Below are 17,320 nucleotides of genomic sequence, written 5' to 3' on the forward strand. Positions count from 1 at the left end.
TTTATAAATCTAACTTTCTCTCCCTTTTCACTCTCATTTGAATTATTTTCCTCTTTACCCAAACTGTGACTGAGATCTTTTGGGATGCTGAGTTTTATTTATGTAAGCCAAACTACTTGATTCTTTCATTTCTTTCAGAAAAGTGCAGTCTCAATGTATGTCAGAGGTAATCCTAATCCATCTTTCGAGTGTACAAACTAATATACATTATGCTCAACTCTTGATAATTTTGGAGAATACTGTTAACAAAATTTTTAACAAAATGTGTGGTCAGATAAATTTGGGAAATACTACACACTGACTTCCCTTGTCAAAGTACACATTAGCATATTCGAGACTCTGAGAAGCATTTCCAGAAAGACCCCTTTTTAAAGTTAGTTTAATAGCATTTCACACACCTACGTGGCTGCAGAACCCTTACTATACATTATTTACTACAGTATCTTTAGTCTGTCTCAATAGCAGTTTCCTTCTCTTCTATGAGTCATTCCCTGCTGATTCTTTAAGAATTCAGGAATATTAACTAAGTATTCCTAATAATTATTTAATTATTGCTGTTGTTTCTTATTTTGGTAACTTTGAGTTTCAGAGAGAAATAAATGATAATTAATTACATAGTATATGAATAACTAATGTTAGTAGTCCAAAAAGTGGACAGTTGATTGTCATTTTAAGAGTGGTATACTTCATGAGTGGATTCTTGGATTTATTTCGAGAGATATGGAAATCCATTTAAGCTTCACTTCTGCTTATAGGTTACAATTTAATGTTCTTTCTCCATTATTCTTGTCTCTGTTTTTAACAGCTATTTTTAAATGCTAACAGTAAGGTGGCAGACAAGAACGAGAAAGACCTTGCCAACAAATTACTGACAGAAATGAATGAGGACCAGGTATCTACAAAGCCTGCATCTTGTTTCAGCTGAAGTCCAAAATCAGTCAATGGGAGCACCTATTCCTGTACTTTTCTTCTTATGTTTTAAAGTATACAAACATTATCTAATTCTAATCTTCATTAATTATTTTTGAAAATTGTTTAAAAATTTAAAAATAAATGCTTTCATCTAAAAGATAAATATATTGAAATCTTGGTGAGGGATATAAATGATCGACGGGATTCCATCTATGTATTTGTGTCTTCTTTTCAGTTTGAGGAAATATAAAGTACAGGAATGGAATCCCAATATCAGTGCTGTCCACCTAGTGATGACTCCATATTTTGGGGGCTTCTTTTTCTAAGCATTGTGGTGTATTGGGACCTTAGGGCTTTGTTTGTGAATATGTTTGATCAGTTTTAATATCTTGATTCTTTGCCTCTTGTTGACAAATGATTATTATAATTCAATGGACAACCCAAATCTTGGAGGAAGGGAAGAAGATGACGAGCTCTTTGAGTCTTAATTTAGCATAAAATTTAACTTTTTTCTTTTCTAAAAATTCACCTTTGCACGGGTATAAGGCAGAAATATACAATTAATCTTGCTTTTCACAATACATTAGGCAATTTAGATTGGCAAAAGCTACCTATAAAAATTGCTTTGTTATTTGTCTTTCCCAGAATGTTTGTGAGAGAGCTTACGTGATATCTTTTATTAGCATATTATTAACATTATCTTAATGTCCAGGTGTATAAATAGAGCTGTGGTATAAAAAGAGACATGATAATCTATTATCTTCTCTTCTGGATATGAAATATCAATTACAGACTACCGTTCTGGATTTCCATATAAGTGTTAGTCCCTCTTAAAGTCTTCTTATATAGATTTATAAAATGTTATAATCTCTTAGAGGTTGACAATGAGTGTTCCTGATTATAGGTACTGTGATGCCTAGTCCTCTTCGATAAAGTCGAGAAAAAAATCTTAGTTGTATGATATTCTGTATACAGAATGTTTAATGCATATGATAATGTTTATTACACATGTAATATGTTCATTTTATGTAATAATGTTAATAAACAAACAACATCAACAGAAACCAAGATACCAGCTTAAATAACTTGCCTGAAAATGATAGAGCTTAGCTCACAATGACAAAGATCTAATCAGTCCCCCTTTACTCAGATCATTTTTAGTGGGAGGCAGAGAGGAAAATTCTATTTGTGGGGTAACAAGCTTCAAGTCATAGTAATATATTACCAAAAGCAGATTTTGGGGACTGGTAATTTTTACAACTTTCTAGTCCTCACACTATGCTTTCATGGTTGACTAAGTCTGATGATATAACATTCACATTCAGTTTTTTTACATTGTTGATGTTCTATTTTGTTTTTGTTTTTGTTTCTTTTGCTATGAATGTACTGCCCTGAAATTTAACACATCTCTTCTTTATGATGAAGCTTAAACAGAAATAGACAAAATGGAGCTGGTATTTATTTTTTCTTACAACTTCTGGCATTAAAGCTTGCCTTCTCAAAAACATGACAGTGCTTATAGATACATATTTCATTTTCTGTTCTGCCTCAAATTTCTGCATTTCATATAAAAATAGATGTATGTTATTGTTTGCAAGTGTGATTGATTGATATATGAACATACCATTTCATTTATAACACAGGGTTTGGAAACTATATAGATAAGACTGTTTTAGACATCTTATTATACATGATGATGAAATTTTAACCTAGGAAGTTTCAAGTGTATTTTTGAAGGAAAATTAAAACGTACAAGAATTTCCCATGATAGCCCTCCCTCCCTTCCTCTTGAGATTGTCCATTACTTTTTAATAGCATGTTTAAGCTTGGTGGGTTTTTCCCCCCCAAAGCATTTTAATATAATGAGTGAATGTAACCTTCTTCTTCTTGACATATGGCTTACTTTCTGTCAAGTATGTAAATTTTCTTACAGGTTTTAGTGTTTCAGAGATCCATTTCATTGGAAGAGGAATGTATTGCATGTTAAATATTTTTTTGAGGTTTTCAGAAGAAAGGCTTCCTAACTGAATACAAATCTTGAACACATTTGTTAATTTCTTACCTTTTTTTCCTCCTCTGGTAGGTGTTTCAGGCACAGTTGGATTGTTTGGCTGTATCAACCATTCAGGCTTTGACAGCCGTAATGAACAAATCTCCAGCTGCTAAGGTAAAACATATGTCCTCAAGCTCTCAAATGTTATCGTAGATATACGTGTTTTCACTATATAATTCCCAAAGTAATGTATGAAAGTATAAAATACATATGGTTTCACTCATGAAATAATTTACAAAATATCTCATCTTTGTATAGGAATCACTTTGCTGATAATTTAAAAGACAGATGCCTATGGGCAGTACTTTGGGATTATTTAAAGCATTGATGACTGACTGCAAGCTCTAGGGATTTACAGCATCAGTCAACGAATGGGAAGAGAGCACTGGTGTTGAAATGTTGAAAGGATCATTTTAAGTGATTATTTGATTAGCGCATTTAAAGAATTAAATTTTATATCATAATTTTTCTTCATTAATAAAATAATCACTCTCACTATTTGGTCAGTTTATGACCATCTAGTATATGAAAAATTTTCACGTGTGAACAGCCCTGTCAATTTGGGACTTGTTTTTCCAGATGGCCTTGGAAATTCTGCTTCTTTGTTTGTAGTCACTGACCCTCAGGATTTTCTTTCCCTTCTCATTCACTACCACTGACTCTGCCCTGCAGTCCACTTATGCTGATTCTGTGCTAGTAGTTTTCCCACTGAGTACTTTTAAGGATTAGTGACATCATCTGTGTAAAATGGTAAACAGAGTGCCAGGCACAAGGTAAGTGCTTAATAAGTATGTGTCTATAATTATTTTTACCATTTTACCTTCTTATCCACCACTTCTAATATATTTCATTTAGTACCAGAAATAAATGAATTATTCCTTGTTCCCTAAGCCATGCTTTCAGTTGTATTTCTTACTTTCCATTGGTTTTTGTTAGGAGACTGACTTTCCCTATAAATGTTGCTATATATAACTCGTGGTTAAATTCCTGCTGAATAGGCTTTTACAACTATTACAGGCTGGCATGGGAATCTAATCTTCATTTATAATAGTTACTTAAGGAAAAAATTATTTTAAGTTCTAAGTAATTGGTTTATGATTATAATGGATTGCCTATACTGTATTATGAAGTTCAAACCTGAAATGATGTCCAGGTCTTTTTTAAATATAATTTTTTAAATGATGTTATGCGTTGCATGGCTTAAAATTCGAAAGATTATTTTTTAAAATGCCTTTTGAAAAAAGATTTTTTTCCTATCCTTGGCCCACAGTCAACTAATTCCCCTTCCTAGAGACAACTAGTCATACTTGTTTAAATCTTTTGATTTTATAATGAGTGTATATATTTTTGCCTAACTTACTGGACCAATTTAGTATTGCTAGGTTTTTTGTGTTCTTTACATTTTACATTATGGCTTTTGGTGCCCACTAGTCCAAGTGTGACTTAGAGCTTATTAAATTGAACTTTGTGCTCCAGATAATTTAGGCCATTTAGATATTGGGTTGGCCAGAAGGTTCGTTTGTTTTTTTCCCGTACGATGGCTCTAGTAGCACTTAGTTGTCTTTAACTTCATTTGAAACAGTTTTGCTAGATGGTATGTGACACCTGTCGTATCAGCATGCATTTTAAAAAGGACTTAACAAAATTGGTGAGTTTTTGTATAGCCATTTTAATATTGAACATGGAAGAACAAAAGCAACATTTTGGCATATTATGCTTTATTATTTCAAGAAAGGTAAAAATGCAGCTGAAATGCAAAAAAAAAGATTTGTGCAGTGTATGGAGAAGGTGCTGTGACTGATCGAACATGCCAAAAGTGGTTTGCGAAGTTTCGTGCTGGAGATTTCTTGCTGGATGATGCTCCACGGTCGGGTAGACCAGTTGAAGTTGATAGTGATCAAATGGAGACATTAATTGAGAACAATCAACGTTATACGCGGGAGATAGCCGACATACTCAAAATATCCAAATCAAGTGTTGAAAACCATTTGCACCAGCTTGGTTATGTGAATCGCTTTGATGTTTGAGCTCCACATAAGTTAAGCGAAAAAACCTTCTTGACCGTATTCCCGCATGTGATTCTCTACTTAAACGTAATGAAAACGTTCCATTTTAAAAACAAATTGTGACGGGCGATGAAAAGTGGATACTGTACAATAATGTGGAACGGAAGAGATTGTGGGGCAAGCAAAATGAACCACCACCAACCACCCCAAAGGCCGGTCTTCATCCAAAGAAGGTGATGTTGTGTATATGGTGGGATTGGAAGGGAGTCCTCTATTACGAGCTCCTTCCGGAAAACCAAACGATTAATTCCAACAAGTACTGCTCCCAGTTAGACCAACTGAAAGCAGCACCTGACAAAAAAACGTCCGGAATTAGTCAACAGAAAATGCATAATCTTCCATCAGGATAACGCAAGGCCGCATGTTTCTTTGATGACCAGGCAAAAACTGTTACAGCTTGGCTGGGAGGTTCTGATTCATCTGCCGTATTCACCAGACATTGCACCTTCGGATTTCCATTTATTTAGGTCTTTACAAAATTCTCTTAATGGAAAAAATTTCAATTCCCCAGAAGACTGTAAAAGGCACTTGGAAGAGTTCTTTAATCAAAAAGATAAAAATTTTGGGAAGATGGAATTATGAAGTTGTGTGAAAAATGGCAGAAGGTAGTGGAACAAAAGGGTGAATACGTTGTTCAGTAAAGTTCTTGGTGAAAATGAAAAATGTGTCTTTTATTTTTACTTAAAAACCGAAGGCACTTTCTGGCCAACTCAATACAAAGAGCAGAGAGAAAACCGTACCCAGTTTTTTTGGCCACTACTCAAAATTGCCAGGAGTCTTTAATCTAGTTCTTTGAGGCTACTGACTCCTTTATTCCTAAAGTCTCCTCACTTTTTCTCCATTTTTGTTTTGATTTCAAGTAATATTGTACTAATAACAAATCAAGTGAAGAAAGTAAAGGGATCTGCAAGTAGTATAACAATTTTATAATACACAGTCTTTGCTAATTCCATTTGTTTTACATTTTGGTATTTTATTGTAGCATTGTATTCCAGAAGGTATATGGAATCTATTTAAGATGAAGACATCTGACTTAAGAAAACAGAAATATTGAACTCATAATCTTTTTAATATTGTTAATTAACTTAAATGGGTATTATTCAACATTTTTAGTATTCTAACAAATTCAGTCTTTGAAAATCTGCTTTGATGTATTGATTTCTCCTCCCTTAGGAAGTATTTAAAGAAAGAATTGGTTATACACATATGTTTGAAGTGTTAAAATCAATGGGTCAGCCACCACTGGAACTACTTAAAGAACTTATGAATATGGTGAGTTTTTTTAGCTTTATTAGAAGTTCCATTATCTTTGTATCAAAGATGGTAACTAACCTTTTGTCTCTTATGTTGCTTTACAGGCTGTAGAGGGTGATCACACTTCAGTTGGAATTTTGGGCATTAGTAATGTCCAGCCTCTCTTGCTTCTTATCCAGTGGCTTCCAGAGCTAGAATCCCATGACCTGCAAATCTTCATCTCTGATTGGCTGAAAAGAATTTGTTGTATTAATAGGCAGAGTCGAACTACTTGTGTCAATGCAAACATGGGAATTAGAATCACTGAAACCCTTAATTTCCATTCTTCCCTCCATCGAACTTGTGCTGAGAACTTGATTGCACTCCATGGTTCATTGGGGAGTCAGTCAGTGAGCTCAGAAGAAATCCGTCAACTACTAAGATTGTTGAGAGTGGATGAATCTGAGTACATTCACCCCTATACCCCTCTTGTAACTCGAGCAATCCTGACAATGGCCCGAAAACAAAGTCTAGAGAGTGCACTGCAGTATTTTAATTTGTCACATAGTATGGCAGGAATTTCTGTGCCTTCCATACAGAAATGGCCAGGGTCTGCCTTTTCTTTCAATGCTTGGTTTTGCTTAGATCAGGATCAGTTGACTCTTGGCAATGCTAACAAAGGAGGAAAAAGAAAACAATTATACAGGTACTGGTACAAGTTATGGAATATAAATGAATACTGTCATAATATATGCTGTGATTCTTAAACAGGAAAACGTTTTTCTAAGCATCTATTTTTTTTATTCCTCGAATACTGTGTTTTTTTTAAACTTTTATTTTATTTTATTTTATTTATTTATTTATGGCTGTGTTGGGTCTTCGTTTCTGTGCGCGGGCTTTCTCTAGTTGCAGCGAGTGGGGGCTACTCTTCATTGTGGTGCACGGGCTTCTCATTGCAGTGGCTTCTCTCGTTGCAGAGCACGGGCTCTAGGCGCGCAGGCTTCAGTAGTTGTGGCATGCGGGCTCAGTAGTTGTGGCTCGCGGGCTCTAGAGCGCAGGCTTAGTAGTTGTGGTGCACGGGCTGAGTTTCTCCGTGGCATGTGGGATCTTCCCAGACCAGGACTCAAACCCGTGTCCCCTGCATTGGCAGGCGGATTCTTAACCACTGCGCCACCAGGGAAGTTCTAAGCATCTACTTTTTAAGTGTACAACAATTTGTCTGAAGCCTCTCCTCCTTAGGGTGTACACAGTTTAATTATAAGTGCTTTGTTGCTTTCATAATAATAGTTGTATATCTCAGATATTTTGCTAGTTAAGTTCTGAAACTAATTTGGAAACAAAGTTCCTTCTTAAAATTATTGTATAAGTGGAGGAGAAAGGAATAGTAAACTTGAAAATGAATGGTGATTTCTCTGTTCTATTGAGGATGCTACTATATATTTATATGAAGGACCAGAAAAACCTATGTGTTTCCAAACTTAGTTACTTCAGTAACTAATACATTTTAATATGCCTTGTGATATTTTAAGACTTTATTCATTCTTTCTGAATCTTATTTGGAAGAATTTTGAAGATTTGAAAGTTTATAGTTTTGCTAGAGTTTGCTAATGGCATTCTGTGTATAAGGCTACCTTTTATAATATACTAAACTGCTATGCCCAAAAAAGATTTAAAAATCAACTTTCAGGCAAGGTGGGATTGATGGTGTATGGCAATAGAATGTAAGCCACAGTGTGTTTGATAAAGATATTCATGGTGAAGTTATGGTTTTTGTGTGCCCCAGTGATGATGAAACTGTACAACTGACTTCAAAAGTTCTGATAATATGTACTTTTGTTAGCTTTTTTACAGGAAGTGGCATGGGTTTTGAAGCTTTTATTACCCATTCAGGTATGTTGGTTGTGGCAGTGTGCACGAAAAGAGAATATGCAACAGTTATGCTTCCTGACCACAGTTTCTGTGATTCCCTCTGGGTAAGGCTTTAAGGCATCACATCTAACTTCTGGGTTCTTTCCTTTTAAAAAAACACGTTTGGTGTGTGTACATCAGATGTTATCATCTGCTTGTTGAGAGTTGATTAATTTTATGTTAAAGTTCTATTCATGTTGAAGTTTACCTATAAAGGAGTTAATACCATTTATCATAATTTCAGCGGTAATCATTTTTCTGCTAAAAAAATTAAATTGAAATGTTATATTTCTTTCAAGTTTTCTAGAATCAAATTTGATTTTGAATTTCAATTTAAAATGAGAGCAGAAATTGTTTAAAAACAATACATTTCTGTTGCTTTTCTTAAAAAATAAAGTGCTTCTCATTAGAAACATTGATTGATTCTAGAGAACACTTATAGACTTGGAAAATGCAGAAAAGGTACTATGTTACAATTGTGTGTAGATTTTCTAGAATAGTCAGAAGCTCTTTTATAGTACTACAGGCAAAATTGTTACTTTAACAGCATCATTTTAATCAGCGTTTAATTATGCTTAAACTTACTGTTCTACCTTTCACACAAACTAGTTAAATAGTAATACTCTGAAAACATTTGTTATTGCAAGGACTTAACGTAATTTTTACTTTTTAAATATATGTTTTACTTTACCAGCACAACATAACCATTGTTCACATGCCTGGAAAAAGGCCCTTTGGTCAGAGCCTTGTATATATCTATGACAATGGACAGCAGAAGGTCTCTGCCCCTCTGAGATTTCCTGCCACGAATGAAGTAAGCACATCTAACCTACTCTTTTTTTTTTTTTAAATAAATATTTATTGTATTATTTATTTATTTTCCTTTTTTTGGGGGAGGGTCATGTCGGGTCTTAGTTGTGGCACATGAGATCTTTGTTGAGGCATACAAGATCTTTCCTTACAGCACGCGGGTTCTCTCTAGTTGTGGTGTGCGGGTTTTCTCTCTCTAGTTGTGGCACGCGCGGGCTCCAGGGCGCGTGGGCTCCAGGGCGTGTGGGCTCTATAGCTTGTGACATGCGGGCTCTCTCATTGAGGCACACTGGCTTAGTTGCCCCATGGCTTGTGGGATCTTAGTTCCCTGACCAGGGTTTGAACCCGCATGCCCTGCATTGTAAGGTGGATTCTTTACCACTGGGCCACCAGGGAAGTCCCTAACCTACTCTTTATGGGACCAATTGTTTGCAAACTCTTGAAAATTTTTTCAGTTTAATGTATAAGCTTCTGTTTATTCTAAATATGTGCCTGTAAGTTTCAGTGTTTTCTGCATACTAAGATATAGTAAGTTAATATTTAATTCTGTTAGCCTGTCATCATTAGATGAAGTCAGACAACATACAATAAAGAAAAACAATTCAAGGAAGAAACAAATGTAATTAAAGTCTTAGAAAATTAGACTCATAACAGGAAAGCCAAAGAAATTGAACAGAGCAGGACAAAGGATCATTTAATAAAGCTCTCCAGGTATACCAAATATTTAGATGCACTCTTTTCCATCATCGAATTTTTCATTGATTTTGAAACAATAATGAAGAAACCTTTAAATATTTACATTGTAGTTAGGGATAAGATAGAATTTAGAATTTATTTACTGAGGTGATTCTTAAGGAACATTAGTGTAAAAGTTCTTTGAGAATTTTTGGACATTTTTGAAAGGGCCTTTTCTGAAGATAATGGAATGGATTCGATTATTTTCCAAGTCCTTCTAGGATTCCAGTAATTTCTTGTTGCTGTTCATGTCTATGATCACTTCAGGATAATCCGTAATTAGCAGTATTATACTGATGTGTAATTTTCTGCTTATAAATTTTAAGGGAGAAAGGTGGTTTTCTCTACTTTAGAATATAGTAAAGTAAAAAAACTTTTACTAAATATACACTCATTAAAAATTCAAAATTTACAGAAGGATGTAAAGTGAGTTATAAAAGTAATGCAGGGGCTTCCCTGGTGGCGCAGTGGTTGAGAATCTGCCTGCCAATGCAGGGGACATGGGTTCGAGCCCTGGTCTGGGAAGATCCCACATGCCGTGAAGCAACTAGGCCCGTGAGCCACAACTACTGAGCCTGTGCGTCTGGAGCCTGTGCTCCGCAACGAGAGAGGCCGCGATAGTGAGTGGCCCGCGCACCGCGATGAAGAGTGGCCCCCGCTTGCCGCAACTAGAGAAAGCCCTCGCACAGAAACGAAGACCCAACACAGCCAAAAATAAAGAAAGAAATAAAAATTAAAAAAAAATAAAAGTAATGCATCCAAATCCCATAGGCCAAATGTAACATCTGTAATGATATCTTATGTATACACACACATGCACACATCATGATCCACTAAAAACAAAACTTTGTTCTACAGTGTATTGCTTAATTTTATGTACTGTTTTATTTTAAATATGAGGATAGAGATTTAATTAAAATGTGTAATTTATTATGTTTGTTTGTTTCTTAATTTTAGCCTTTTATTTCTTGCTGTATTGGTTCAGCTGGGCAAAGAACCACCACTCCTCCACCATCCCAAATCCCAGATCCACCTTTTTCTTCTCCCATTACCCCTCATCGAACATCATTTGGTGGAATTTTGTCATCAGCTTCCTGGGGAGGAACAATGGAAAAATCAAAGTTGATTACCAAATTGATATCAGCTGGAACACAAGACAGTGAATGGGGGTGTCCCACATCTCTGGAGGGTCAGCTGGGGTCTGTTATCATCTTCTATGAAGCACTACAACCTCTTCAGGTGAAGGCATTATATTTAGCAGGTGAGCATGTACCATCATACTGCCTAATTAAACTGAAATAGTTTTTTCTGTTGCCTAAATATATTCTGAAGAATATATTTGATCTAAAGAATGTACAGTTGGCCATTGAACAACTCTAGGATTAGGGGTGCCAACCCTTCATGAAGTCAAAAATCCACATATAACTTATGTCGGCCCTCCATATATATGCAGTTCCTTTGTATGCATGGTTCTGCATCTGCGGATTGTGGTACTGTCTATTTACTATTGAAAACAATCCATATATGAGCGGACCCACACAGTTCACCTCATGTTGTTCAAGGGTCAACTATATTTGTTTTAACTGAAACTGAAAGGGAAGAAAAAGCCCACCACACAGTGTACTTTTACTCCCCTTAGCTTTATTGAGATATTGACATTATAACATATATAAGTTTAAGGTATGCAATGTGCTGATTTGATACATGTATACCCTGCAAAATGAGTACTGTAATAAAGTTGGTTAACACCTCCATACCCTCACATAATAACCATTTTTTAATGTGTGTGTTGATAACATTTAAGACTTACTGTCTTCAAAACTTTCAATTACATTATACGTTATAATTAATTATAGTATACTATACATTTTTTGATATGCATAAAAAAAACCTTTGAGAAATATTTCAAATATCATCCATAATACTGCCTGTGTTAGTCTATTAGGACTGCTATAACAAAATACCACAGACTAGATAGCTTAAACACTATTTTCTCAGAATTCTGGAAGCTAGAATTCCAAGATCAAGTTTCCATCAGGCTTGGTCTCTAGTGAATCCTCTATTCCTGGCTTGTCGATGGCTGCCTTCTTGCTCTGTCATGGAATATGTTCTCTGTGTGTATGCGCAGAGAGAGATCTCTGCTGTCTTTTCCTCTTATAAGGGGCCCTATTGAATTAGGGCCTGACTTTTATGACATCATTTAGCCTTAATTACCCCTTACAGGCCCTATCTCCAAATACAGTCACACTGGGAGTTAGAGCTTCAACATAGGAATTTTGAGTGGGTGGGTACACAATTCAATCTATAATACTGCTGGTGCTTTTGACAGATTTTAATACATTGATGAAACAAAATATAAGTTTGTCTTCCTAAGAAGTCACACAACTGATTCTAGAGTCATATGAGTCTTATTCAAAACTTGTCATTTTTATAATTTATATATTAATATATCTGAAGAATTCATGAAGGCATTAGAATTAGGAGTTCTTGGATAAAATTACAAGTTTTTGTTTTGGTTTTTTCTTTTTCATTTGGCTCTGATTTTAAAGATACACACTGGTTGTTATTGGATCATAACTATTTTCAAAATTCAGGAGTTAAGCCTATAAGTAGTTATGTATATTAACTCTGCAGATTAGCTTATTATTTGTCAGAATGTCTTTTTTTAGATTACATGGAGTTTTGAGATGAATGCCTCTGTCCACACTTAAAAAATTTGTATTAGAACCTTGTTGTTACTTTAAAACTCACCAAAGTATTTGAAGTTGACCCTTAATCTAAATAAATTCCAAGTTAATAATAAGTCATTTAGTGTAGTCATTATAGCTATATAGTTTGGATTTTGCTCTTAACAATTTTCCTACTTAAAATTCTACTCTTATAAATAGTAATTATTTGTTATGTATTATTCATAATGATTATTTTTAATGGCTACATAATATTTCATTAGATTCGTAATGCATGATTTACTTAGGTTGTTTATAATTTTTAATATTGTTATAAACTTCAAACATTAAATATGATGAACTATTGTACCAATTTTTTTTTTTTTTGTATTTTGATGGATTTGCTTATGATAAGTTCCCAGGGTAAATATTCAAAGGGTGTGAATATTTTTATAGCTCTCAATACATGTTACCTACTCAGTTTTCGTAAAGGATATACCAATTGACAGTGCCTACCAGTAACACATAAGTATACGCAACTCACTACAGCCTCATTAAGATGGAATGGTAAATACTGTTTCCTCCATTTTTTTATGTAAAATGGAACCTTCCTTTAATTTGTAGTTTTTTTGGTTTTTTTTTTTAGTAAAGTCAAGAGTTTTTTCCTACTCATTAGCTGTTCCATTTCTGTGATATCTATTCACATTATTGATTGGTTGTTTTGCTGTTTTATCTTACAAATTTGAATTGTTTTATATTTGATAAATGTATAAACTTTGTTATGTTTTATATTAGTTTTTAATGCTATATAAAATTTCCTTTCTGTAGTAGAGATTGATCTACCCCCTCTCCGAACTTTACTAGGTGTTAGACGAATTGGATGTGATATAAAAATAAAGTACATTTTGGCTAATGTGTTTTAACTGTGTTATATGAGAAGCTTGAAACAGCTTAATTAAAAATTTTTTTCTGATTACACAGACCTGAGGAGGCCATATATATTCAATGATATGTGTGTGTATGTGTGTATAAATAATTTTCAGGTCCAAACTGTTTAAGCCCTTGGAAATTTCAAGAGTCTGACATGGCTGACCTGCCTGGTAACGTCCTTCTTCACTACACTGCAAAGGTCAGAGTAAATGCATGGACTGTCCATCTAGCTGTAACTATGCTGTGAACTAAAATTCCATTTTTATTCCTTTTGTCATTTCAGTGGGTAATTGAGAAGAAGGGGCTTGAATTACTGTTAAAAAATTATTAATTTTCAAAAGATGAGAAGCAGTAAAAATTAAGATGCAGTTCTCAACTATGGTTCAAGTGTTATCATTATGTCATCCCAGCCGTATGAATGGAAATGGTTGTAGTGGGAATTTGTACTAATGAATCAACTTCAGTAAATGAAATTGTTTAAATGTATTCTCCTTTTTTGGAAGGAGAGATGAATCAGAATTGTGCTCAACTTTTTCTTTGTTTATTTTTTAATTTTTTGGCTGCACAGCTTGTGGGATCTTAGTTCCCTGACCAGGGAATGAACCTGGGCCCTCGGCAGTGAGAGTGCAGAGTTCTAACCACTGGACTGCCAGGGAATTCCCTGTTTATTTTTAAAATGTGGTTAACAAGAAGACAAAAGAAATGTTTACATCAGAAGGAGAGGAAAAGCTACCTATATGCATACCATGCCCAGTGCTTTTTCCTTCAAGAAAAGTCGTTTATCTAGTGAAAGTAATTGAGGTTAGCAAGGGCTGAGGGAAAGAAGATCAAAGGTAGAACTGGGAGGAAGAAAAGGGAGAAGTGGCATAAACAACAATATTAATTGCCTTCATTATATTTAATGTTACTTTAACCCAGAAGTTGCTTCTGTTGTGTGATATTATACATCATAGACCTTTTCCCCCCTAGTTTAACCAGCTAGTACATGGTCATAATTTATTGCTTTGAATGCTTGTTTATGTGTAACCTAATAAAATGTACTTGTCAGGTGGTATTTCCCCTTACCTTTTTATTTTGATTAATTTCAAACCTAGAGAGAAGTTGAAAGAATGGTAAAGTGAAATCCTGTATACTCTTTACCTAAATTCACCAGTTACTAACATTTTGCTGCACTTGGTCTTCATCTATCTCAAATCATTTGTGAAAGGAGATTGACATAGACAATCTGCAATCAAGACACTTTACTCCTAAACTTTACAACATAATCATTAACCTACCTGAGAAAATGATCAATAATTCATGTCCTTTACAACCCATGTTCAAATTATCCCAGTTTTCCCCAAAATATTTGTTTAGCCTTTTAAAAATTTAATCTTGGATCCATTTGAACATTGCATTGGTTATAATCTCTCTTGAGTCTCTTATTTTTTATTTGTTTGCTTTTTATAATACTTTTTCCCAAAGATATACATGTTTGTTTACCAAACTAGATTTTAAGTTATTTCCTGGCAGGGACTATCTCTCTTTTTTTTTCCCCCCAGGGACTATCTCTTATACTTATTTTCATTACAACTATTCTGTATAGCTGGATAGGAAATAATTGGACTTAATCTCACTAATTGGTGACATGTCTAGACATGTGATGACTAACTTGAGTCTTTTTGGCATATCCTTTTTTCAAAGTAACTTTGATTTTAATAATATTAAGGTTGAATTCTTACTTTTGGAAGTAAAAATTCTGTAATTTTTAAAATAGCTATTTTTCCTCACAAAACCCGATATGACAGATATATACAGTAAAATAGTTTATTGGAGGAACATTTCTTTAAAATGGTAACATATCATGATACAAGAATTCTGTGGTTAAATAACGTTGAGGGAATGTTGCATTCTGTATATCCTTCTTGGAGATGGATCATACACTTGAAAAATTCTGCTTATAAAGAAACTAGTTCACATTTGTTTTATCCTACTTTTTCACCAGTTATTTGAACATAGAACACATTTTGATTTTCATTTCACTTATTAACAAGTGGTAGTTTGGGAAAAGCTACTCCAGGGAATTTTAGCAGTCAACAGTTTTTCATCTTTGTACTTATTTGTAGGAGGTGTTTAACCATCAATTTAAAATTTTTTGAGTGTTCTCTTTCTGCCAAGAGTTGTCTGAACTTTTAGGATACAAAGATGAATAAGTTAAAACCTCTGGCTTTAAGAAGCTTACAATCTAAAGTCAAATAAATGTGTAAAAAATAAGTGCAATATAATTTTATAAGCATTTTTCTTTTTAGCTACCATTTATTTGGTGTTTACAATGTATTAAGCACTATGCTAATGTTTCACATGTACTGTTTCACTTAATCTTTACAAAAGCTCTGAGGGTTATATGGTACTCTTTGTATCTTTTCTAAGCTCTAGTTTTCTGAGGCTGAGGAAAGATAAGTAACTTGCCTAGCCTCATAATTCTAGTGAATGCCTAACCTGTTTAATGCGTCCTTAACCACTATACAATATTTTTTTGTGTTGGAGTTATATACAGAATACAGTGTGGGTACAAAGGAAGAGTGGTTGGTTCTTCCAGGAGGATAGCATATCATAGAAAAGATGGTTTGATTTGTGTTTTAAAAGGCAGAGTAAAGGGAGGGATGTGCAGTGAGCAACACCTACAAAGGCATAGAATGTAAAGCTGGATTCTGTGTGTATTTGGGTATAGGTCACTGAGTGGGAGCAGTTGGCCAGAAATGAAGTTAGAGGGCCAAATGGAGGCCAGATCATAGCAAACCTCTTATGCCAGGCTAAATAGTAGGCAATGGATAGGATTTTAAGAAGAGTGATATGATCAGGTTTGCATTTTAGAAAAAGGTCTTGAGCTACAGTGTCAAAGTTGGATTGGAGAGAGAGACTGGAGGCAGTCATACCATAGGGAGATTACTGTGTTTGGACAGGTCATAGATACATAGTACCAAACTAAGGTAGTAATAGGAGGAAGACTTTTCTGTCTCGGAGACTAATATAGTTTACATTGAGTTAAATGTAAACTCAGTTTACATTTACTTTATTAAATCAATTTTTCTCAGTTGCCTTAAGAGAAAAACAACAACCACATCATCTGTGCTAAAATTTGTAGGTTTCTTTATTTTCTTTTGGACTGGGGATTAGATTCAAAGATGTTTCATTATCTGCCAGTTCACAGGTTACATGTGAGGTTCCCTGCTTTATAAACCTTTATGGAAGTTAACAAATGACTTTAATAATTTCTAGAGTTGCAGACAAAGCTCTTAATTTGAATATAACTAAAATTGTCAGTCAGTAATATAAGGGAAAATAGTGTCTTATGCCTGTGGTTTGATTTTTGTATTGTGATATAATTTTCTGTACTAATGGGACTAAAACATTGAATTTTTTTAAAAGTCAAAAATCTGTTTGCATATATTGGTTTAGAATAGAAGGAATTTTAAACTATGTGATTGGTAAATGGTAAGTTCTAGCTAATGCTTATCTGTTAGATGACAAGCAGCGGTGACCTGCATTTGATGAGTGAGTGCATTAGAATCAGTCCCTGATTCTTTTAAAAGACAATCAGAGAATAGTAATACTAAACTTAATATTGTAGGCATCTTATCATTGACTATACTATATACCTTTTAAAATTATGGTGAAATGTTCCATATATAGTTAAAGTTGTGTTTTGTCTTCATTGTGCTTAGCTGTTTGCCATATTTTTCTTTTATTTTTAGGCCTGCAAAAATTCAATCTGTCTTGATTTATCTACTAATTGTTTTCATGGAAGGTTAACAGGAAACAAAGTAGTAAACTGGGACATTAAGGTAAGTTAATGATGAATGATGGGCAACATATTATGTAAGTTTACTGATCCTTTAAAAAACTTTTGTCTTTTGAGCACCACCAGATTGATCTGAATAAGTCCTGTTTAAAATGTTTGCAGATACACGGTTTGAAGGATAAATAAGTAGTTGAATGACTATTTGTTTGTAACGTAATTATCTTTT

At 34.2% G+C, this 17,320-nt stretch overlaps 1 protein-coding gene across 4 annotated transcripts in view; it reads left to right on the top strand.

The window, feature by feature from the left end:
• The window catches only part of NBEAL1 (neurobeachin like 1), a 184,373-nt gene that overhangs the window by 56,304 nt on the left and 110,749 nt on the right, over positions 1 to 17,320 (top strand). For all 4 annotated transcript variants that reach the window (XM_057551127.1, XM_057551126.1, XM_057551128.1 and 1 more), the window contains exons 11-18: positions 2,996 to 3,079; positions 6,205 to 6,303; positions 6,390 to 6,970; positions 8,105 to 8,237; positions 8,867 to 8,986; positions 10,675 to 10,978; positions 13,427 to 13,512; positions 17,048 to 17,137. In XM_057551127.1, coding sequence (XP_057407110.1) covers positions 2,996 to 3,079; positions 6,205 to 6,303; positions 6,390 to 6,970; positions 8,105 to 8,237; positions 8,867 to 8,986; positions 10,675 to 10,978; positions 13,427 to 13,512; positions 17,048 to 17,137 — 1,497 coding nt within the window. The remainder of the gene's footprint in view (positions 1 to 2,995; positions 3,080 to 6,204; positions 6,304 to 6,389; positions 6,971 to 8,104; positions 8,238 to 8,866; positions 8,987 to 10,674; positions 10,979 to 13,426; positions 13,513 to 17,047; positions 17,138 to 17,320) is intronic.

The sequence above is a fragment of the Balaenoptera acutorostrata genome, chromosome 8, assembly GCF_949987535.1.
Source record: "Balaenoptera acutorostrata chromosome 8, mBalAcu1.1, whole genome shotgun sequence".
Classification (NCBI taxonomy): Eukaryota; Metazoa; Chordata; class Mammalia; order Artiodactyla; family Balaenopteridae; genus Balaenoptera; species Balaenoptera acutorostrata.